We start from the raw sequence: 24,419 nt of genomic DNA on the forward strand, positions 1-24,419 counted from the left end.
TTTATCTTCTGAATATTTCTGTTATCAGCTGCTCTCATGTCTCTTGGGTGTGAGGGCTGTGACACTGCTGTTTGTGCTGTGAGGATCGTAATCCCTTCTCCCAGTTGCTCCAAGTAAACTTTTAGGGGACAGAGCTACAGGAAAGTGCCCAGAGCCCAGGCTGAAGCATAAATACAGGCGTAGCGAGGTGGTCCTAATGGGGTTTTTTGTGATGCACAGACACTGCGCTGCTGTTCCTTCAGATAAAGGCCTTAAAGGCAGATTTCTATAAAGCAAAATGCCCTCTGCTTTTCCCCTTTGCCTGTTTTGTATTGAATGAAGCCAGTTTGATGAAACTCCGAAGGGTTGAGAAGAGAGTCAGTGCAAACCACGAACTGGGTTACGTTCAGTGAATTGCACAGACAAAAAACACATTTCTGTGGCTTCCTCTTAGATCGGAAAACCATGCTAATAAGTCCTGGGCTTTTTTGGTTCTATTTCTGTGAACATTGAGAGCTTGTTGTTGCAGTTGTTGATTTGATGTTGATGTTTTCCTTCCAAAATTAGGAATTTGCGACTGTCCCTGGAAGTTCACTTTTCAGGCTGAGGTTCTGCAGCACGATACACGTCCATCAACAGCAATGGCTGGAGGACAGCAGCTTTCCCAGCCTTGTTTTTGGTGCTCAGAACGGAAAATCTGCTGTCTTTGCATGCTTTGTTGCTTGGGAAATGTGAGATAAAGACTCCTCACTCCATACCGGGACCTTGGGAGTGGTGTCCTGTGCCCAAGGCTCAGCACCAAATGCACACCCTAAGCCACAGACCTGGCAGCCTGCTGAAGCCGTGATGGCCGTGGCTGCAGCCAGGTACCCAGCTGTGTGAGACTCAGGAGGCACAGAGTTGTCAAATGTCTCTATTGTGAGAAAACGGGAGATCATTCGGGGCGAGGAGGAGCACCTCTTACCGACCTGATGGCTCTGGTGGCCTCCAAGGAGTTGTGCTGATGCTTTCTGTACAGATAAGGCACAGAGGTGCACGCTGAACATGGTTCGTGCCCGCTGGTAGGCTGATGGATTTGGGCTCAGAATTGCTGTGTGATGACAGGAAGGAAAACTGGTGCCGAGTGGCCAGCATTAAACAAAAGCTCTTGAAGTGTGTGAGAATAACAGAAAATGAGCAACCTGGTCATTCTGTCTTGATTTCTGTCCCTTGCGGTTAGAGCATGGAGAAATGCCTCTTTTCTGTTCTAATACCTTCCTTTTTTAATCTCTAAGATTAGTAGAGGATCTTGTTTGTTCTTGTCTGCAGCTCTGAGCCAGGACTGCTGGTTTCCTCTGCCCCTGTCATCCACTGTGCAGAGGTGAATGAGCATTTCCCAAGCAGAAAGCATTAAGCAGTGAAAATTCTTCATGGATTCCTTCAGATTTAGTGAACTGGTGGTTGCCAGCCCTGCCCACAGCAGGGGGGATGGAGCTCAATGAAGATCCCTTCCAACCTAAGCCATTCTGTGATTTGAGAGGCTCAGTTATGTCAGGATGAAGTGATGTCTTCCATGAGATGTTCTGTTGCTGGCATGATTTTTTTAAATTACATTTTAATACCAAAGAAAGTGTTTCAACTTGAAACTATAGGAAGGTGACTTCCTAGTTTTGACTCATCCAGAACTTATTCCCTCAATTGCTGTTGCACATTTTTGGGAAGTGAGATGGGAGAGAAGAAAAGAAAATCATGAATGAGAAGTGAGAGGTGAGGTAATCCCATTATTTATTATTATATGTTTTACTTCAGGAAGATTGAAATGATGTTGCTCTAGTTGATTGTTAAACTCTAATAGTTTTCAGGCTAAGAGCTGCTTCCTCTGTGAGCACCAGACAGGCTTTCAGACACATCGTATCCACCAAATCCTATGAGCGCCGCTATGCAGTGCCTATAAACACCCTGTAAGAACACTAAAACCTGTGGAGTTAAGCTTGTAGTTGCACAAAGTGAGGTGGAGCGTGGGTGCAGTCCTGCTGTGGGCTCCTGCCCCTATGTTTTGCAGCCCCGTGGAGGTGCCAAAGGCCGGATTGGATGGGACCCTGTGCAGCCTGATCTGGTGGGGAGCAGCCAAGCCCATGGCAGGGGGTTGGAGCTCGATGATCTTTAAGGCTCTTTCCAACCTAAGCCGTTCTGTGGTTCAGTGATTCACAGAGGGAGCTTTCATGTGCTTTGCAAGCTGGAGTCCCAAACAGCAAATGAACCACTTGGAGGTGACTGGGTGACTTTCTTAGCATGTGGAAGGAGGGAATCCTGCCAAGCACCTGGCACTTGCATCATCTGAGCACCAGCCAGAGCAGCAAGGTTCAGATCCAGGCTTTTTGTGCTGCCCTGTGTGCTAATATAGGTGGTGAGCAGTGACGTTTGAAGTAAAAACTGCACAGCAGAGCTCGTTTGAATTAATTTATGACCCAGGAAGAAAAATGTGTGCTAAGAATAACTTTTAATTACATGAGGTCAGTAAATTACTCTGCGGATCCATGCCTGGGACGAGCCTCGGATGTTGGATAAGTCTTAGCTTTAGTGTGTCTGCACCTGAAGTCAGTGGCTTCTGTATTGTTCTTAAGTTCAAGAAGAAAATGCTGTATTGAATGCCCGAGTTGGACAAGTAACAGATGAGCACAGTAACACTTGTGTAGTCTTAAACTGCATTTCTATTCCTTGCAGTGCGTCTCGGATAAGCACTACAGGCTTCTTTCTATTGACGTCTGCATTGGGCTGGGAACCCAACCCTGCCCTCATTCTTTGGACAGAGTGGTTTAAGGAGAGAGCTACACTTGGGTGGGCTTGCGCCTTCTCATCTCCTTCATAGAGTTCCCTTCACAAAGCAGAGCTTCCCAGTCTGTCCCAGCATGTGACACATCTTTGTTTCTTCACTTTCTCTTACTACTAACTTCAGCATAGCTTTGGCTTTTCTCGCTGCATTTGGCAAGAATTTATTTCTACACTTAAGTCGAGTTAAAACAGATTTACTCACAGAATGTTATCTAAATACGATGGTGGAAGTCTGTTGAAAAACAAGCCAGCCAAGCTGCATGTGTTTAAAAAAAAAAATGCCGTCATGACAAATGAGGGAAAAATTTATTTCCCAAGAAACAGCTTTAGAAAGCAACACTGCAAACTTTGTGCTTTGACTGGTGAGAGCACCGTGACTTAGACCTCGCTACTCCTACAGAATAAATGCCAGTGTGTGTTTGTAGAACCAAAAAAATGTCTGCTGTGGTTATGTTGTGAGATAACCCAAATATTGTAGCTTCATTTAATCCACAGCTTGGGAAGTCTGCAGTGACCAAGTCTGGCTCCAGAAAAGTGGAAATGCTGCCATAATTACCAGTCAATATTGTTCCAAGGTGGTGCTGGTCTTTCATTTGCAGCAGTAATTTGATTTGCTTGGGCTCTTGTGGTCCAAAACACATGGAACTGTTCTGATGAAGATCAGAACCGTGGTTTGGTACTGGTTTAAGGAAGGCAGGTACCCGAACACCCAGCTGGCACTTTTTGCATGTCTGTACTTCGGATCGATGTCTTTTTGAGCATCTTTCTGGGAAAAAGATTTTGTTTCCTTTCCTGCTTTCTGCATTTCAGGGCATCCTTTCTGTGTCTGCCCTCGATCCATTCTTTCAGTGATACGGATCATTTTTTTGTTATTGTGTTCCCAGTTGTCTTAATGCCTAAACAAAGGATTTGGATAAGTTCTCCAGCTACACAAAAGTCGCAAGGAGATGGGTTAACCAAAGGTCCCCCTTCTTAATTGCAAGCAGTGTAATCTGTAGCTTAACCTGTCATTAATATTATTAGGGATTAGACAAGACGGTCATGGTTATTGTGCTGAAAGTTCTGACACAGCACAGGCTGTAGGGTTTCCTAGAATTTATGTCTTCTCATGAACACTTGCTTTCCTTGGCCACAGATCTGTGAGTTTTGCTCTGTGTTGCTTTTGAAAATGATTAACTTTTGTAGCGACCCAAACTCTGCTATCGTGGGGACTCTGCAGGCGGCCCCTGGTTGTGTTTGCTAACGTCTGCATTGCAGGTCTGAGCACAACTAATGGCTGCAAGGAATGTGACCGCTGTCCTTTGACCGTTTCTAGCTGTGCTTCGACATCTTTTGTGTTTCCTCTGTTTGTTCAGCAGCTCATACAAACTGCTTGGAGTTTCCAGCGCTATCTGACTGCGTAGTCTAGTAATTAGATGGTGTAAAGTACTTAAAATATTACACAAATATGTCAAAACGTATTAACAGCACAAGTGCAACTTACTGCTGCTGTAAGTGGGTTTCACAATATGCTGTGCTAGAATCCAGCTCTTGTGATTTATCGAACTGCACTAAAGTGAAGATCACCAGGAATGAGGTGATTAGCATCAGACTGCCTTTCTGCACTAAGCATGTGTATTACCATGATAATGTACAGAGTGAAGCATATAAATCCCTTCTCACCTAAAATCAGAAGACAGCCTGGAATAAAACCCAACAAATTAAGTTTCTTCGTATTTGTTCAGACCTCATCACTCTCTACAACCGCCAGAAAGATGAGTGGAGATTGGTCTCTGCTCCCAGGTAGCAGCGATAGGATGAGAGGTGATGGCCTCCAGTTGCACTGGGGGATATTCAGGTTGGGTATTAGGAGAAATTTCTTCTCCAAAGAGTGATGATGTGTTGGTTGGCACAGCTGCCCATGGAGATGGTGGGGTCACCGTCCCTGGAGGTGTTCAGGAACTGTAGAGATGTGGCACTGAGAGTCAGTGGTATGGTGGGGGTGAGCTGATGGTTGGACTTGGTCATCTTAGTGGTCTTTCCCAACCATAATGACTCTCTGTCTTGTGGTTCACCATCTAAGGTGGACTTTCTCCATGGTGGTGTTCCCACAGACATACTTGTTTGTGGGACCCCCCATAGTGGGAGCATCATCCGGGCTCCTGGTGCTCAGGGGAGGCCTGAGGAACAAACACCTCCAGGATTTGCTCCTGGTGCCCACTTCACTGGAACACTTCCCTGCTTGCTCGCTTCTCCTACAGAGACTTAAGTGCTGTTTGCAAACGGGAACGATGCTGTTGCTGCGTCCTACACATGCTTTCCTCCTCTGTGCAAGCTCTGGTATTGCTTAAATACACAGTGTAAGCACTGCAGTTTCAAAGATCTAATCTAATAATAGATTGGTCTACATTTGCTGCGTTGCCAGAAAAAGACATATGTTGTCAGGCAGTCGAAGTCAGCAACAGCACTGAAATGCAAATGTGCTGAAACATGAAGAAGGCAGAAATCCAGAAGGATCTATCAGAGGTTTGGCTATTAGGGAACTAAAAATATTTTCTTCTTTGCATATATGCTTTCCACACGTACTTAGAGAATTACTGTTTGCCTGATGTCTCAACGTGGTTAAAGGGCATTTCCTTTCCTTCCTTGCCTTTGGTGTGAGAGTAAGGGTTGGTGTTGATGTTCAGCTTTTCTAAGAGGAAGGGGATGGTTGGAAGAGTTTGAATGGGAGAGGAGCATGTAGTATGGCACAAGAGAAGAAATACAGTATTGGGTTCCTTCTGGCACCGGTGCTTTGAGGCAGTGGGCACAGGTCTTTACACGGCCTGTGCTGGGACGCAGGGTTATAGGGTGAGGACGTGGGCTTTGGTGGCATGCAGTAATAACTTTCTGTGCCATATTTTGTCACACAGTGTTTGCAATTTCATTTTTAGCTTTTCCCTGGGGAAGAAAAAAAAAAAAGCCAAATTGGTTTGAACAATGTGAATGTACAGCCCAAGAAAGGATGGTCTTTTGTGGGCTGCTGGAAAGGCTGTGCTTTTAAATTCACAGCTCTCTGTGCTGCTGACCTTTTTGCAGGATTGCTGTGAGGTGGGGATTGGGCTTGGCGCTGATGTATGAAGATGTGAGGTTTTGACACACTTTCTGAGCCAGCAATTACGGGATTTCATCTGTACATATCCCTTAAATATCATCATTTTTAGATGTGCACTACGAAAATGGCATCTGTCAATGCTAATACTTTTTCTGCCAGGTCAGTGTGCACACAGACATGTATTACTTTTCTGGAACAGAATTGCTCTATAAATATCATTGCAGATCAGAGAAAGGTAGTTTGGGGATTTGAGGGGTTCGTTTTGTTTTTCAATATTAATGTTTCTTCCTAGCTCTCCCCTGGTCAGCATGCATGTGAGGAGACGGGCTGGTATGGCGAATAATTTCATTTCAGCAATGTGTCCAGGGAATTCACCCCATAAATGATCAGTGCTGATCTCTCTGGGGAGCCACCTGGAGCAGAATCCCAGGAATCCTTGCCACCCAGATCGCCTGTCACAGGTTGCATCCTTGTGCAGTTAAGCAGTGAGAATTTTAAAAAATGGGCTACCACTGCTTTCTGCTTCTCTTGGCACAATTCCTGGAGCGAGTTGAGTTAGTAAATGTGGCTGTCACAGTAGCTATTACCAATGACACAAAATAATTAAGTTGTGGTTTCTGTTGTGGTGGGGCCGCTGCTGTATTTTATAGTGATACATCTGTGCTAGGAGGGAGGATGTCATGCTTGATTGTCGTGACGGATGCTTGTAAGGAAGCAGGATGAGTCTGTAAAGGCAGGTTGTGCAATGCGTCCATTTACGTGGCACCCTGCGGGCTGCATGCAGGTCACTGATGGAGCTGTGTGTTGTTTCTCCTCGTTTCCCCAGTGAGATGATAGAGAGGGTGGCAGCCCTCTCATTGCTCTTGTTTTGGGAGGGGGCATCTTTTTTCAAGCAGACGTTGCTGTGCCGTACTTCAGTGCATGTCAGGAAAAAAATTCCTTCAGCTGTCTGTGATGTGAAACCTTAAGGCTGAGGCTTTTTTTGTTGGTGTCTGCAATGGAAGAATCTCATGTCACATTTGTTTTGTATCTGGTGGTAGGGGTGACATTGTGTGCAGCACTGAAGGAGGTGGAGAGGCCGTGATGCGTGTGGTCTGGGTATTAGAAGATGAGCACACAGCAGGGACAGCAGGATATTAAGGCATTAACCTCTTGGGTTGGATATTAGGAAGAACTCCAAAAGAGTGGTGATGCACTGGCACAGCTGCCCAGGGAGGTGGTGAGGTCACCATCCCTGGGGGTGTTGAAGTAGCATGGAGATGTGGCACTGAGGGATGTGGTTAATGGGCAGTATTAGTGGTAGGTGGATGGCTGGGCAAGGCTATCTCAGAGGTCTTTTCCAACTTTAATGATTCTGCGCTCTTGTGCTTGGTGGCTTGCTGCCATTTTTCTCTTCACCTTGAGCTCCCCTAGGAAAAGATGGCTGCCATCTGAATGAAGGGACAGGGACCGAACTGGGAATCAAGGTGATCTGGCTGAGAGATCTGCCTTCAAACCTTGTTGTGTCAGGAGGCTTTGGAGACAAACAGGGAAGGTGCATGTGTGACTCATGGAGAGGCTTTTGAAGGTGTTGGAGCAAGCAGGCAGTGAGCAAAAAGCCTTTTGGTGTAAAACAGCAGCTCCTGGGCTGTGACAGAACGCCTTAAGGGATGTGGTGATTAAGAAAAGTAACTAATAACTAAATCATAAAAATAATAAGTGTTTTACCAGCTCCGTTGTGCATAGGCAGGCAGCAGGGAATGTGGGTCACACAGCGTGAACAGCTGAGCCAGGAATAAAATCTGTGTCTGTGAATGCCTTGGGCTGCTCTGTGCAGCCAGCCAATGGCTCTTTCCCCAGCACTACCTATTTTAAATGGAAGACCAAGCTCTGCTCACCTTGGTACCTAATCACATTCCACTGTTTGCCTTTGCCAGGTGCAAGTTCTTCAGCCTCACGGAAACCCCCGAGGACTACACCATCATTGTGGATGAAGAGGGCTTCCTAGGTGAGTGCCAACGTGTGCCTCTTCAGCATCCAGCCTGGGGCTGGAGGAGGAAAATGTCATTTCTTGCTGAGATCGTAAGGTAAAGTGTTTGTAAAACAGGGCTGTTTGTCAGTGCTGGTGGTACAGCTATGAAAGGTGCTTTGATCACTTAAGCACGCTGTCTGTGCTGCTGTGCTGTACAAGGTGTCTCGCACACAGAATATGAATGTATTTTAATGCCGAGAGAAGAACACACGCAAATCTCAATGAGCAGCCTAAAGATATTTGAAAAAGCAAAGCCATCTGGTATTATCTTGTTAAAATTGTCTTTTGTGCCCAAACCTCTATGAGCACACCACATCTCACGTCTCCAACTCGTTCCTCCACTCTACCTTTATAAGGAGCTCTTGAGGATGAGCACTTTGCATCATCCCCATGCCCTCCCAGCACCCACAGAGTTGTGCATCAGCTACTTTGGTTCATCACTGAAAGCTGTGACTTCTCCCTGTTCTCACCCACCTCTCCCCAACTCAACGTACCATCGTTGCCATGGGGTGAAGGGCATGATCAGTGGACCGTGGTGAAGGACATGGCTGATGTCACTGGTGGAGTTGGTCGGTTGGGTGTCAAGGAAGGTGGCTGGTGTGTGCTTGGTGCTGCAGGCAAGTGCTGATGGAGAGAATAGTTTGGCTTTGCAAACGGAAATAGTTTGTAATACCATTTATTGTGTGGGGAGGTTTTGTTTGTAGGAGCCTTGTTGAGATGGTGGAATGAGGAAGTGTGCAATTATTATTATTTGTGTTCAATGGCTGCTTTCTGTGGTTGGGATTCAAAGTCTACACACATTACCGGTTTGGAGAAAATTCATTAAAATATGAAAGAGGAGGATTTCATTCCTGGATGGGAATTAACTGTCAGTAGCTGCTTGCGACACTGTAACATTCAATGGTTTTGTCATATCCAGATCCTGAGGAGAAAATTAGAAACTATTTAGTACAGAGTCGAAGTTTTATAATCAGTGTCATTGCTGAATTATTCCCCTTTCTGTTTCAGGAGTACTCATAAACACAGGATAAATTGCTGCATTTTGGAATACAATAATGGTGGATTGAACATAAAATAATCACTATGTTGACAATAGGTGAATGGATCTTTACAGCTACTGCTGTGAATTGGGAGTAGCAGGGTTTGCTTGGAAGTCATACTGCTGTGAGTTGGGAGTTGGGAGGTTTGCTTGGAAGTCACATGTCCTGACTTTGTTCCCAAAAGAGGGGGTGACAAATGATCCTCCTGCCTGCATCCCTCTTGTTGTGCTTGTTCAGGTGGCGTATGCATGAACCTTTTATTGCTGCTATTGATAGTATCGGCCTTTCTATTACGGGTGGCAGCTGGGGGAAATCAATTCAAATTTGGTTTCCCCATTATAACAGGATGCAAAGCGTTCCTCTAAGAGCTTGATAATAACAGAGGATTCACCAAAGTAAGAGGAAAGTTGTTTGTTTTTTCTTTTTCCTAAGTACTGCACTATGTGGCAGAGCTTTTCCCAGTTAATACAAATGGATTCCTCAATTCAGTCACTGGTGGCAAGCCTGGATGGCCAGCAGCCCTGCACAGCCTTTGCCATTGCCCGTCCGTGCTGTTATTTATCTCCCTGGAAATGACTCTGTCTTGAAACAAAGGTAAGCTCCAGCAGCAATTCGCTCATCAGCAGTGAGGTTGTGTTGCTCTGTGTGTCATTGGTTGTGCTTAGAGCAAATCCTGGGGCCAGGATGCCATGTCCTTGTGGGGCTGTGTGTCCTGCTGCTGCCCTGGGTTATCTTTGGGAAGCAGACAGTGCTGTCGTACTTCAGAGCAGCCGTCCTCTCTGCTTGGACCCGTCTGACTTTGTTGCCTTGGCTGTCATATGCACATGAATTTACTGCTGATGCTTAGAGTAGCCTTGGAGCTTCCGTTGGGCTGTGGTTTTGGCAGCGTGTCACATCCCTTTGGTCAGATGTGCAGTGTGCAGATGGGGTGTTAAAGCAGAGCTTTGCAGGAGCAAAGATCATCTTCCAGGCAGTGCAGGGGAAGGAGGGTGTGCACTAAGGCCAGTGAGCCAGGTGCACGAACCAGCACAGCCAACAGTGTCACAGGACAGCAGCTTCATCACCTTCTCTTTGCTGGGAAGTGTGGATGTGATGGCAAGTCTTGCATTGTGTGCACCCTTCTAACTCTCCTAACAACCCCATTCCTGTAGGGAGTCCAAAATCTTTCAGAACTGTCACCACCATGTTCAAAGCTTCTTTCTCAGGGTCAGCCCTGCTGGGATCCCCACTGTTGCTCCATCACAGAATGGCCAGGGTTGGAAGGGACCTCAAGGATCATGAATCTCCAACCCCCTGCCACACGCAGGGCCATGAACCTCCCCATTTAATGCTGGACCAGGCTGCCCAGGGCCCCATCAATCTGGCCTTGAACACCTCCAGGGACGGGGCATCCATTTCCACGTGCTGCAGTGTTTCGCCATCCGGAGGAAATCAGAACCTTTCTCTCTCAGGCACCTCTACGAATTTTTGCAGTGGCAGCAGCAAGAGGATTGCCCTGCTAGCCAGTGCCTGCCAGGTTGGCCAGGCCCCTCGTCCTACATAGCACAAACGATACTGGAGAGAGAAGAAAGCTGGGGAAATGTTGGCACTTCCAGCAATCCTTGAGGTTAGCACTTCAAACACACTGACGTGCAGTAATCATTCTTAACTGTTTTGTCAAAAAATAATCCTCAGGCTTGTTTCCCTGCAAGAAACAAGTGAGTTGGGTTGGCAACCGAGTCATTATTTCTCCTTCCCAGAACACATCCGCAGTGCAAAGCTGTAACCTGCTTAAGCATTCCTTGCTCTGGAAGGGAATGGCCACAGCCTAATTCTTTGCTTTAATTCCTTGGCGCTGAGGTGGGGGATTAGATCTGCACAGAACCTCATTTGTTCCAGTGGCCATTTCTTGGACTTTGGCCTGCTGATGGGGAAGAATTCTACGCAGCAAAATTACACTGGGACAGCGCATAGAAGTGTCCTTTCGTGGCAGGTGCTGGGATGGATTGGCAGAAGGGTTTTGTGTGGGTCCTCCTGTGTGAGGGCAGTGTTCTCAGTGACCAGGTGCTCGCACAGATGTGGTTTTGGGGGGCAGGTGGGGTAGCAGCATTGTTCAGTGATATTCCCAGCAGCTATCTTGTTGCATCTTCTGTACCTATACCCACAGGACCTTTAATTGCAGGGAATGGGGCAGTTTGGGTACTTTGTTTTTCTCATCTTTTTTTTTGATGCTGGTTTCTTCAAATTGTTTGTTTGCAGTTCTGCTTGTCCTTTGCTTTTTTTCCTCTTGGAAATGCAGTGCTAGGTTTAGTGATAGTTCTGATTTGGCAATGCCATTCATCTAGCCTCTCCTTTTATATAATGTCTCTGACTGTAGAGCACAGTGTGAAAGGAAGAACTAACACTCTTCCAGAGCTGCCTTCAGGACTACAACACAAATGAAGGAACAACACACCAAGGATAGCCTACATAGTTAGTTGCGTGAAGGTGAGAGGTGTCTGTGGGTTACTCCCAGGTATTTCTTTGTTGCATTTCTTGCATTTGCTTGAAACAAAGCTGGACAGTTGGAAAGGACCTTCACAGAGTCACCACCGCTGGGACATAAGGGAGAAGGAGTTCCTCTGTTGTGCCTCCTATGGGGCATGATAGTCGCTTTACATCTAGAAGGCAGCAAGATCTGCTTTCTCAGTTTCTGCTCCATTTATGATGGTCCCTTTTTAAGACCCCTGGAAAGGCAGTGGCTGGAGTTTGAAGGCTTCCTGGGAGCACACAGAGCCTGTTGCTGCACTGACCTTGGACTCTCCATATCCCTGTGGTGGAGTTCATCTGCAAAGAGGAGGTAGCAGTCCTTCCTTTAACCTTCCTGGGCTGCCTCAAATGGACAGCAATTTCCTTAAGGCCAGAAGTCCGTGTATTTGCACAGCATCTTGAATGAAGAGGTTCCTAATCTCAGTGCAGACCTCACAGTAAATTGCCCAGTACATTAAGAATAATGGAACTGTTTGGAAAGAAAAACTCAACTAGCTGAAGTGGCCGAGAGATTTTGTCAGAATTCATAAAATGTTTACCTCGTTCCAATAGAAAGAAAGGATAAAAAGAAGAAAAGCCCTCCTGCTGGCAGCGCTGTGTTTTGATAACCATCATCCTCAGACAACCTGTTCCCTGTCTGACCTTGGATTCAGGACCATCACATACTTTAATACTGCATTGAGTTCCCTTTTTCAATAACATCAAAATGGTAAATTGCTTTCAGCATTTTCTCTTTCATCCTGTATATAAAATGGGCAAGAAATCAGCTTATAAATAAGTGCAAGCACAGAACCCATCTAGCTGGGAGCAATCTGTAACTTTATTTAAAGATAGTGGGGGAAGCAAGCTATTAGATGCATCTGTTTGGTTTGTTTAATATTTCTCCTATAACTGTTTTTCCTTTAATTTTTTTACTGCCCAGTGACTGGGCCTTTGTATCTGAGGCATGATGGCTTAATTTGCCTGCTGACATTTATAGCACTGAATTCCTTCCCCTGGCCCGCCAGGAGAGCTGGCTGGTTGCTAGGCAGAAGATGTTTTTCTCTATTAAACACGTGCACAGTCGCTCTCTTTCGGATCTCTGTATTGGCCAGACTGTACTCTGTGGTGTTCAGGTTGTTTGGTGTTTTTTAAGTAATGTGGTATTAATGACCTAAATACAAATTAAAAGCATGGGGACCTGACTGGCTAATGAGAAATACGTGCTTGGTTGGGAAGGATTTTACTGCAGTGCTGATGCAGATCAATATGCATGTTAGGGGGCTGTGATGATGTGGGATTTCTGCCCTCTCCTGAGAGGCAGGGAGGTTTGGTATTACAGTTTTTGGGGGAAGGGAAGGAAGGATAAGAAGTGTGTCATATTCCAAGGCCTGGTTTGTGTCACTGGGTAGAGGAACATCACTGCGCACACACGAGTGAGTTTGCACATACTATTCCTTGTGGTAACCTGCCACATAGAGGCTTTTGGTCCAGTTTCTCTGCTTGCTCCTATTTAAAGAAATATTACAAGCATATTAAAGATTTTTCACCACTTCTTCCTGCAGATGGGTGTGTATCAGTGTCTGTTTTTGTTTCACAGCCTGTGGTGAGAAAGCCCAGACATCTCTTCTTGTACCATGATTTCTTCCTTCAAATTTATTCCATCTTGGCTGCTTCCTAACACTTTCCAAAGCCTGAGACAGCTGAGCACGTAGATACCTGTGGCTTGCCCTCATCAAACCACTCTGGTGAATGCAGGGCCTTAAGAATGCTTTTCTGTCTGAAATGATTTAGGTTGGTATCTAAAAGCAAGACAGAGCTCAAAAAAGAACTAGCAGCCCTGCTTATTTGTTTCCACTAGAGAGCATTTGGGCATTTGCTTGCTGTTTGCACTGGTGGATCTTTTAATTATTATTTAGTTATTTTTTAGGCAGGGCTTAAGGGTTGCTTGCCTGTATCTGAGCAACCTTCCCAAGAGGGATTGGTGATAGAGCAGCTTTCTGTCAGCCCTGGTATCAGATCTCCAGAGCTACTGATGGCTCAGATGTTGCTCTGGTAATCTAGGTGCAATGTGTCTCCTTGTTTTGGTCTTTCTGGTACTGGAATCAATTGAATTCTTTGTTTCTTACCTGGGAATGCAGAGGCTGCTGCACGGGTTTGACTCCAAGCTAACAGGTCTTTTCTGAGGGGGATGGGAGGAGGTTGGATGCCTTGAGCTAGTTGTTGTGGAATTAAACAGGAGGAGCAGACAGGAAGGAGATGTTGGCTCCTTGGCCAGCCATGATTTTCAGGATGTTGGCCTGGTGATCATCAGGTATCTGCAGGATTCATGGAGGGGCTGTGTGGGGAAACAAGCCTCTCATTTGCTGTTGCAGACACAGGAAGAGCTGGAGCTCCCAGGGCTGCTGCAGGCTTTTCCCCTTGACTTTGGATAAATCTCTCATTGTGTCTCAGTTTCCTCGTCTGAAAAACAGGGATAATCCTATTAAATCACCTCAGAACAGGCATTATAAAGATTAATTAGTAAACGTGTAGAAATGCTTTGATAATGTAACAGGCAAGGGCTGTGATAAATAACAACTGAGGTAGCTTCTGTCCCAAAGGATTCACAGAACCTTTTACAACGGGTACGCTTGCAGACCTGCTGATAAATCATCCCTCCAGTGGAACAGATTGGAGATTGCAATGAAAAAATCACCCTTTTGTGGAAAGGAAAAAAAAGAAGAAAAAAGAAAAGAAAAATTGCATAATCTTTTTAAAATCTCGTATCTTAGTATTTAATCTTGCTTGGGATTAAGTCACATAGCCTCAAGGTTACAGTCATACAACTGTTAGGAATGTAGTGGCTCCATCTTCAAGCCTCGTTTGGAATGTAATTATTTGCATTACTCTGTCAGCCCTGTGAAATATCGCCTGAAATGCAATTTTAAAAATGCAGAAAAAAAGAATTCCTTATGCTGTTTTCTTTGAAAATAGCGCAAGAATTGAAAACATGAGCCCAACTGCATTGGTTGCCCTTTTTTCATCTTTTCTTCGTGTTTTTGGTTTCCCAGCAGCACCTGCCGCGTGCTTCCCTTGACAGCAGTGCCCTGAGCCGCTGGCCCTGGCTCCTATGAGCAGAGCTTGGCCAAAGGTATTTTGAAACACGGGGAAAATTCTGTCAGGAAGTGGAAAATGTGCTGATTCTGTGATTCCTGCAGTTCCCGTAGCCTGATTGTCAGAGCTCGTGGTGCTTCCAGCCTGTGGGCCCTGGATGTCACTGGGGAGAACAGGGCTTTGTGGAGCACTGTGTAGCTGTGAGCGGTGCTGGGAGCAAACAGAGCTCGAGAAGAGCCGAGCTCTTGGTCATGGCACACATCTGCACGCTGACCACATCCGGAGCCAGACTTTGTGCTCCTTTGCTTTGTCAGAGGTGTGGGTTGCTGGTTGGACTAGATGATCTTAAGCTCTTTCCGACCTTTATGATTCTATGGCTCACTGGAGGAAAAGACCAAACTCTGCTTCTTTCTCCCTTCTCACAAGCAGGCTCCAGCTCCTCGAGCTGTGATCGGGTTTTTCCAGGTTTGCTCATGAGTAGCAGTGCGTTGTCCCGTGAATAGGAAGGAAGAGAGCAGCCTGGTTTCCTGCATGCAGACCAGAGCCCAACCTGGGTCTGCCTTCCCAACTCAGCTCTCCACTGAGAGGGAACGCAGTGATTATTTTTGGAATCCACCTTGCCATGTTTCTAGCCAAGCATAATAATGATGCTTTGTTTTTGGATTGCATTCATGCTTCCTGTCCTATGATACCCCTGTTCAATAAGAAGTCGCTTTTTTTCTTCCACATACGAAGAACCCAGTAAACAAAGGAGGTTGAGTACACATTTTTGTGGGACGGTTCAGTTTTTGCCTCAACTACAAGCCCGTGTTTCCAGCAACTTTCAAAACTGGACGACATTGTTTACCGCTGCATTCCAAATATTTGAGTCCCTCTTCTGAGACACGAGTGTGAAAACAGGATTTTCTGAATGCACCTCCCAGCAGTCTGTAGGTCCGCTGCTGTCAGTCGGAGCTGCTGATGCAGGGAGCTGAGAAGGGAGGGCACCATAAACATGTTTTCCAAATGGACACTTCTGTAGGTTTCACATGCTGATGCCAGTCCTGTTGGAAATGCACCTCTCCTTTGTGTTTAATTTTTAAAAAGTCGCTGTAAAAGTGTAACCAGCTTAGATTTTAGATTTCTGTCAAAGTTTGAGGTTGCGAGGATTGCAAGAGGAGAAATGAATGGAAAAAGAGAGGAAAGCAGGGGGGTTTTGTCTGAGCGTTTCCTTTTATCAGCCCTTGATTGCTCTCTTAGTGAGCACTTGTACTGAAGGTCTTTCCTCAGGAGGTGCTGATTATTTAAGTGGAGGGAAGGCAGTGCCTGTGCATACATATGGATTCGCAAGTTCCCCATTTCTGAATGCCTACACGTCAGCCACTGAGAAGGACTGAGATCACATTATCCTGTGGCTTGATAGAAAAGGATAGCTGTGTGCTCCAGTTAGATGTTTAGTCCCTTGGAAAGCAGAGGAGCTATTTGTCAGAGTCAGGATTTCAGAGCTGGGCTATGTGTTTGTACAGCTTCATTTAATTCCAACTTACCCTTGGGTTATTTAATTTCCTGACAGCTGCAAAAACAGTGTTCTCAGATAACAATGGCCTCTAATTAGGCAATGCGCCTAAAATGGTAGAATGTTTTATTTGACCATGGCACTCATATTTTGCATGCAGCTTACAGATGAGAAAGTTGAGCAAGTTGCATTTCCAGCTTCCCTTGGCAGAAGCATTTCTATCTTGTGATACTCAGTGCATAATGCTAAAGGCATGCCCGCTCTTCTTCTGCCCCTGCGGTTAAAAACACTTCTCATCTTTTTGGACTGCGTCATCAGTAAATCTGTCTTTCAGCTGTAACCACCTTCCAGAAATATGTTTTACCATCAGAACTTGCACAGCTGAGGATGCAGAGCATTTTAGAAACAAGCAGGCAGCAAGAAAGTATATGACATTTACCTGCAGTTGAAGGGTGTTGCTTCTTGGGGGTTGTATTACTGCACAGAGGTGCCCACATGTTGCTCTTATGGCTGATGCACTTGGTACACCACTGGGAAGTGATGGAAATAAACGTGCAAGTCAGCTGTTCTTCCAGATCTCTTATTCCATTTGGAAAAGGTGTTAGTGTCAGGTTATGTTAATTAGATCTTGACTCCTGATGTGTGCTTACAGACTCTTCACGTGCTGAGCTGTAGGAATTGATGATTTCTGAGTTCCCTCCTGTGACAGCGATTGTTCAGGAATCTTTCCCCTCTTCTAGCTCTTAAGCTTCTCTTGAAGTCTTGAATCCAAAAGAAAATGGATGTATTTATAAATACATATATATATACTTTTTTTTTTTTTTTTTTTTTTTGCTACTTTACTCTCTATTCTAATCCACTGCCAGAACTCACAGTTCTGACAGATTCCCATACCAAGTCCTCACCGCTGCACTTATTTAAGCTCTTAGCTTTAAGTGCCATTTAAATAACCTTGACACAAAATTGCATTTCCTGATGTATTGGGTGCCTATTTAAAAGTCGTGCAGCCCTAATCAGCTGATTGCTCATCTACAGTCACGGCGTTCAGTTGAGCAGTCTTACATGCACGCCCTCTGCCACGGACCTGAGGGCTCTGTTGAAGGTTTCTGGTGTGGATTCTGTACATCCATCTCCTTGTAGGTGACCGATGTCCTGCTCAGGCACAGTAATGCGATGAAGGAGACGTTGCTGCATCAACCACAGTGGATAATAACAGTGAAAATTTCTTGTCTGTGTTAATCTGGATTTATCCAGTTCTGTTGAGGCATTGGTGTATCTGAGAAAACTGGGGCCTGGCAATATTTTTTATTAGCAGAAAAAAAATCCTAAAGTATGAATCACAGTATGGCGGCATTCATTGTAGGATGTACAGGTATACAGGTCAGTCAGAATTGCAGTGTTTTTTAGATCCAAACCTGACTCCACCAACCTCATTTAGCTTTAAGAGGTGATTGACAGCAGCCAACTTCCTCCAGAGAGTCATAAAAACCAGGTTGTTTTCCCTTTTCTACCATAATCCCTCTCCTATCTTTTTACATACCTGGGCAAAAAGTAGACATCCCCAGTTTTCTTTGCATTAATTTTGTTCATTTGCCCATGCTGGGATCTCCATCACTGTATTCTACCGAAATGTTTTCCTCTTCATTTTACAAGTCCTACTGCTCCCTTTTTCAGTTCTACTTCCACATCTATTGCCTTTCTGAAGCTGGAACAAACCCTATCTCCACAGTCACGTTCTGCATTTACTTTCAGTTGGTTTTGGAGCACGTGAAATTGGAGAATTCCATGACACAGAGGTGATGTTCTGACTGCGTGGCTCCTACTCCCTTGAAGGGTCCCCAGCAATCTGATTTCTTCCTTGCATGTTGCTGAGCAGATTGTAAGCACTAAATAAATGGCATTCTCCAGAGTCATGCTGGAGTAGCTGTGTATGCAAGGTATTCATTTCACACTTGTTTTTCTCTTCTGCTTCTGTGGGCTTGGGAGGGGTATTTATTTACTGAATCCCTTTGTGCTGAACTTGTGTAATGAAGAGTTGCCAATTTCTGTTATGGCTGTATGTATGTATGTATGCGAGCATAGCTATATTTGTGTATTTACACGTGTATATTTCTTCAGGGATGAAGAAGGGGATTAAGTGAAAGCATGTTAAGCTGTTCCTCTCCAGCAATCTTTCCTTCTCCAGCAATCTCTCCTTAAACCACAGCGAAGTATATTGGAATTTCAAACTTTGATCGATGTACTGAGAGCATCTGCCAGGATTTAGCAATCCAAGATCAAGCCTAAGTTTTTCCTGTGTTGGTGAATTGGATGGCTCACGTGAGACACCAACGTTTGTAGCTGAGAACAGCCCAATGGAGCAGGGCATCCAGGAGCTTGGTGGTGGTTTTGTCCTGGCCTTGGATAGCAGGTATAAGCTGGGCGAATTGCAGGTGTTGTTTGTTTACTTGTTTTTAACGTTAGTCCTGAGCCTTGGGAGATGTGGGATGAGCATTTCTGTGGGTTATGGTGTGGATCATCCCCCGGTGGATTTCTATTTAGGCATTTCAACCAGCAAAAAAGCAGCCTCTCAAACAAGCTCTCTGCTGTTTGCAGCAGGCAGCAGTGCCTGCTCTGGAGGATGTTTACCATGTTTCTTTATGCTCCAAACAGAGATCATTTTCCCCCCAGACAAATTCATTTTTAGAATTTGTGTAAACAAATTCTTGACCTAGATGGATATTCCAGCGTGCCACAATGTGCCTGGTTTAGCAGCTTGCATGTACCTTTACAAGGAAATGTATGTGTGTCCAAGGACCGAGGACAATCCATGCCAGCTTCTCAGATTGCCTCCCAGTTGGATGAAAGGAAACCACTAACTGAAACCTGTCTGCTGTCAGAAGTACAACCTGTGTCTCATAAACATGAAGTTCAAAGCAGCTGCAGAGCATGCTTCTCCAGCCCAACAGAAATCACTGTAGAGGAACAGAGATTTGATAGCGGTGCTCTTTGTGCAGCAGTGGCTGCATCTTTAATTCTTGTGCACCTGCTTAATTTTAGGCTTATTCTGCCACTGGGGCTCAGGGGCTCATTCCTGTGCTGAAGCTGACTTTGACTTAAGTATCCAAATCATCAGGACCCCTCACAGAACCATTAAGGCTGGAAAAGACTGCTGAGATCATTTAGTCCAGCCCTCAACCTGTAGCCATAATGCCCACTAAGCCATGTACAGTGCCATAGAAATGTACAGCTTTGGAGGGAGGGAGGGGAGCTGGAGCAGACTGGCTCTTCACAGGGAGAATGAGGAGGCATCAGCAAGGGTTGTACTCATGTGAAAGCCTCATTCCCTCTGTCCAGGTTGGGTTATGTGACCAGGGGAGCTGACGGTCTGTTGGCACAACTGGATTTTGAGCAGGGTGCATTTGTACTGCAGCACTGTGCTGGAGTGCTTGCAGGGCTCTGACAGCTCAGGTTGTGCTTGTTGGCAGCCCCCAGTCCTTCCCCAGCTGCTTTAAAAATTCAAATGTTTCTGGAGGGAAATCTAGTATGGAAAGAAAAAAAAAAAGATCCTATTCTATCGAGATTCCTGTGGTTGAGTTTGGCATGTTTTTGATGAGTTATTCTAGGTGGGGATGCTGCTGTTGTCAGTTTTGATTAGTTGGTTGTTTGATTAGTTGCTGACATGAGGTGCAGCTTCCTCATTTGAAAATGGAACGATGATGCTTAAAAAGCACTCGGTGCAAAATTGGGAAAAGAAGAATGAGACACTGCTTTGCATCCACTGCTCTTCCTGTTTTTGAATTTTTCTGATTTCTTTTTTCCCCAGTGGACTAAGTCTCCTTAGCCTCTCCTCCAGCACAAATAGTAATAGTAATGTGATCCAGGAAGTCTTTTCCAAGCAGCCATTGCAGCTAGAACATTCCAGGTGCCAAGGAAGCACGAGGTACCTGATTTCCAAGATGAGCGCTCAGCGAAGAGGATTGATGTGAAGAATTTGTCGTGCAGAAGAGTTCTGGTTAAATGGGCAAAACGTTCCCGATGGAGCTATGGGTGACCCTGCTGGTTGCAGGGGACTTGGCCTAGACAGCCTTTAAGGGTCCCTTCTAACTCAAACGATTCTGTGTTAATGAGCGAACCATCTCTGCTGCTGGATGGCATCAGTACGTTTAATTTCTACAGGAGATGGCAATTCCATAACCTATTGTGTTTTTTTCTCCCAGCTTCCTTCTTCAATTCTTTAACAGCCAGGCTCCCAAGAGGAACTCATGGATCAGAGAGTAAGATGGATTTGGCCTTTTTGCATTGAGGTGAAGCAGTGCAGGAGTTGCAGGAGTGGGGAGCACTTGATAAAGAGAAGGCCCTTGTACTCAGAAATGCCAGAGAGAAATTGCGTGGAAAATTCTTTCAACTAATGGTCTGAAAAATATTCTGCAAAGGCTATTTTCTACCCTTACTTCTAATTACATCTTAAACATTAATAGCCTGAGCGACTGGAGGATCACACACACTAATGTCACAGTTCACTTGGAGCAATTTGTTTTGTGAGATAATGAACTGTGTCAGCAAAAGTTGAAAACTTGTTCTAGGTGGAGCTGGTAGTACTGCTTCATGTTAACTGTGCTCAGTGCTTCCCATGGAAATCCCTCAGCCTTTGGCCTGATTTCTCTGCTAGATTTGGTAACCTGTCCATGCAAGGGGACCTGATTGTCTGTGCATGGGACTGTTGGGGAGAGCAAAGGAGGCAAAAGGAACCAAAGCTGGGTCTATGAGCAAGGAGAATGGGAGGAGGCAGAGCAGTCCTGGAGGGGAAAAGGAGTGGGAAGAGGGGAGAGAAGAGGAGCAGGCTGGTGGCATTGGGTTTGTGGATGAGCCGAGCCTGCCAGATCCTAGGCTGTCGTGTCATTCTGGAGTAAACTGTCCATACAGACAGGTGATGACCAGCAAGAAAAGGGATCATCCTTTTCATTGAGGACACATTCACAAGGAACTTTGTAAATGTGAATAAATAAGTAGATAAGTGATGATGAAGGCAGTGTGTTCAGTCTAGACATTGCTTTTACCTGCACAAAGGGCCTTCCCTGCTGTGGCCGCTCAGCATTTAGGGTTTTCTTTCATCTTTGTGATCAGTTGGGATTCTTGGGACTGGAGAACCATCTGTGACCAGGTCTGCTTCAGGAGTCCAGAGTTGTTTACCCTGAGGAAGAGGTCATGTGAGTGCAGCGCAGACACAACAGCTTTGTTCCGCAGGGCGCTTTGCTTCTATGCCCCCTTTCATACCAAGCCATCCCATGGTGTCCCACAGCAACAGCGGGATGCAAAGAGCTGGAAAAGTCAGCTCGTCTTTTGATTTGTGTTGTGTTTTTAGGAGCTGAGATTGGTGACACTTCACACAGAGCAGGGTAGCACTTTGGTAGCTGTGTGCCCATCTCCAGCCACTGACCTGCCCAGCTCAGCCATGGAACCAAGTGTTCAGACTGCAGTGCTTGTAAAGCCCGTATCTGGGAGTCAGGCAGTTCTCTGTTTATACAAGGATGCCTGTTGTATTTCTTTGTGCTGAGCTTCTGCTAAGTCCTATCATGGGACTTTCTTTAGCTTTTGATTCCTTGCAGTGCACAGAAAAGTTCCGCTTTGCACCTCTCCGAGTACATCTGTAGAAATGAATTGAAGCTGTTCTGGTCTCTCCTCACCTCCTTCCTCTCCTAACATTGCTGCTCACTCCGTGCCCAGCACCCATCTGCAGGTCTCTTGCACCTTTTAAGTGCTTATTGCTCTCATGGAGTTCAGATGATCACTGTTTACCCACTTCCTTTCATGCAGACCAATCTGAAAACCCCTTAACTGGCATTATTTTCCAGAGCCTCCTATTTTTCTCCCTCTTATTAAACATTTGCTTTTCTGTTGCTGATGATCTGCAGTAATGCAAATAATCTCTAGCAGCATCTCAGGAGAGAGTAAACACTTTGTGGGGGGAGTTGGGTTTTTTGTAAGTAATCTTTTTTTTTCCTTTCTAATTTGAATAGAAAGCAAAATTTCACTAATCTTTTAAAACTTGAAAGCTTAATTTTAGTTTATTGCTATGTTGTTCTTGTTGCTGTAGCATTCCAGACTCTCCTGGCCCAGCCCAGGCACAGCTGGAGTTCAGGAGATATCAGTGTGTCTGAGAGATGCTCCCAGTGGTTTGTATCAGTGCAGTGGCAATGCAGTTAATCCATGCACTGTTAAAGACCCTACAGAATATCACTGGTTGGTTTCAAAGAATGCATTACATTGAGATGATTTCACTGGGAGTGGTGTGGAAGTAAAAGGCATCGCCACGGACTGGCTGCATTATGCCTGAAGATCCACAGAATCATTGAGGTTGGGAAGACCAGTGAGATCATGCAGTCCAACCATCAGCCCAGGACTGGGACTGCTGTAGGCCGTGTCACTCAGTGCCACATCCACCACCTCTCTGGGCACCCTTGCTCTTCTGTTGTGCTTATTGCAGACGTATGCACTCTGATCACCAAGCAGGGACAGAGTAGCATTTCACGTGACATAAATGTGGGAAGAGGTGGCTCATGCTCTGCACTTTTGGACTTATAAACAAGCACTGGGAGATGGCATAATATCCTGATCTTAGAGGGGGAGAGCTGAGATACAGAGAGATGCTCTGCAAGGGAGTCTTAGGGTCAGGTCCTAGCACAGGACTGGTGTTCTGGGCCCTTAATGACCCTGTCTGTGGGAGAGCTGGTTTAAAAATACATGTCAGTGGGGCAGAGCTCAAAGGCCACTGTGGCTGAGTGCCCACAGCTGATCACTGGGCATTTCACAGGGATGTCTTTCAGAGCATCTGCTTGATAAATGGTTCCTGTTTTGCAGATCTGAAGCTTTTTATTGTATTCTTAAAGGTATTCTTTTATTCTGTTCTTAAAGGTACAACATCTCACTGATGAGAGATAAATAGATTTTAATTCTGACTTAAATACAGTGAGACAATTCCTCCACCTGGCAGCAGCACTCGCGCAGGGATTTGTGCTTGGGTGTGCGGCTGAGTAGTTGGCATTCCTTGCCCTCCTGTTGTATGGAATTTCCCTAAAAGTGAGAAACCAAGGAGCCCTGAAACACAGTTGGTCTGAACCTCTGTGTCTCAAGGTTCCGAGGGGTAACAGCTGCCCTAGAATCATAGAATCCCCAAGGTTGGAAGTGACCTCCGAGGTCACCCAGTCCAACCATCCTTCTAGCACCAGTATTTCCATGTATTTCCACTATGCCATGTCCCTCAGTGCAGCGTCTGAGTGTTTCTTGAACACCTCCAGGGTCAGTGACTCCACCACCTCCCTGGGCAGCCCATTGCAGTGCCTGACCACTCTTTCAGAGGAGAAATTTTCCCTAATATCCAACCTGAGACCTTCCAGGGGTGGTGACATCCAGGGCTCTGTGCTGCTCCGTGGCACTGAGGGACACGATTCAGTGGGCATGGGGGGGTGGGCTGACAGTTGGACTTGGTGGTCTAAGTGGACATTTACATCCTTAATGATTCTATGAGTCTCCCTCATTTGCATACGTGATGAACAAGCTGCTGATCCATACGTTATGTACAGCCATGTGGCAGCACTCAGTAACTCAGTAACCATCTTTTGATCTTGAGAAGGACACTCAATAGCAGAAACAGCACTGCACCCGGAGCTGCATCAAATGCCCTCATCCCAAGCACCTGTGGTGGAGGATCAGCAGGGCTGGGTGGCTTTGAAATGAGTTAGGAGCATTTCTCCTGAGAGCCATGAATGCTTGTTTCTTTTGAGCTTGTTTTTGCTGTTTCCCAGTTGTGCGAGCAATCGGTTATTGTGCAGCCCTTAATGGCTTTTACAGAGGTGAAGAAAACCATGACAAATGCAAGCAAACCTGCAGTTTTTGCTTGTTTTGATGCTTGTTTCTCTAATATTTTCAGTCCTGAATGACAAATGGCTGTGTTCTTTGTATGGACTACTTGTAAAGCGCCGCAGAGCACAAATCCCATGCGTTCGTATCTGCAGAGCCCCAGCATCTTCCAGAGGCAGCTCTTCCAGCAAATTACCTTTTTCTCAACTTGATTATTCAGGATCTTCATACCTACGTGTCATAAGCCTGCCAACCAGAGCAAGGCAGCATTCCTCATGTAATAATGTATCTTGACGCGTTGGGTAAGTTTTTGTCAGCTCTTCCATCTTCTCCAAACTGTAATATTTTAGCCCAAACCGAGTGCTGGCATGCCAGCTAATACATTTTCCTCCCTTCTGCTCCCTCTTTGTCCTGTTCTCCTGTTGGTTTTTTGCTCCTGTTTACACGAGCAGCCCTGCCAGGCTTTCCTTTTGCGTGGGGCTGTGATTGCTGCCTTCAGATCTGCACTCAGCACTGGGCTCTGCTCTGCGCCATGGCAGCTTTTAAAGCCGAAAGAACTTCTCTCCAGAGAGATTTAGCATTCTGCAA

General features: G+C 45.6%; 1 protein-coding gene across 1 annotated transcript in view; it reads left to right on the top strand.

Moving 5' to 3' along the window:
* The window catches only part of CASTOR2 (cytosolic arginine sensor for mTORC1 subunit 2), a gene marked incomplete at both ends in the record, with an annotated part of 88,754 nt that overhangs the window by 44,631 nt on the left and 19,704 nt on the right, over nucleotides 1–24,419 (top strand). Inside the window, one exon of the mRNA XM_079545198.1 lies at nucleotides 7,780–7,850. Within this exon, the coding sequence (XP_079401324.1) occupies nucleotides 7,780–7,850 (71 nt within the window). The remainder of the gene's footprint in view (nucleotides 1–7,779; nucleotides 7,851–24,419) is intronic.

The sequence above is a fragment of the Tetrao urogallus genome, assembly GCF_951394365.1.
Source record: "Tetrao urogallus genome assembly, chromosome: 20".
Taxonomy (NCBI): Eukaryota; Metazoa; Chordata; class Aves; order Galliformes; family Phasianidae; genus Tetrao; species Tetrao urogallus.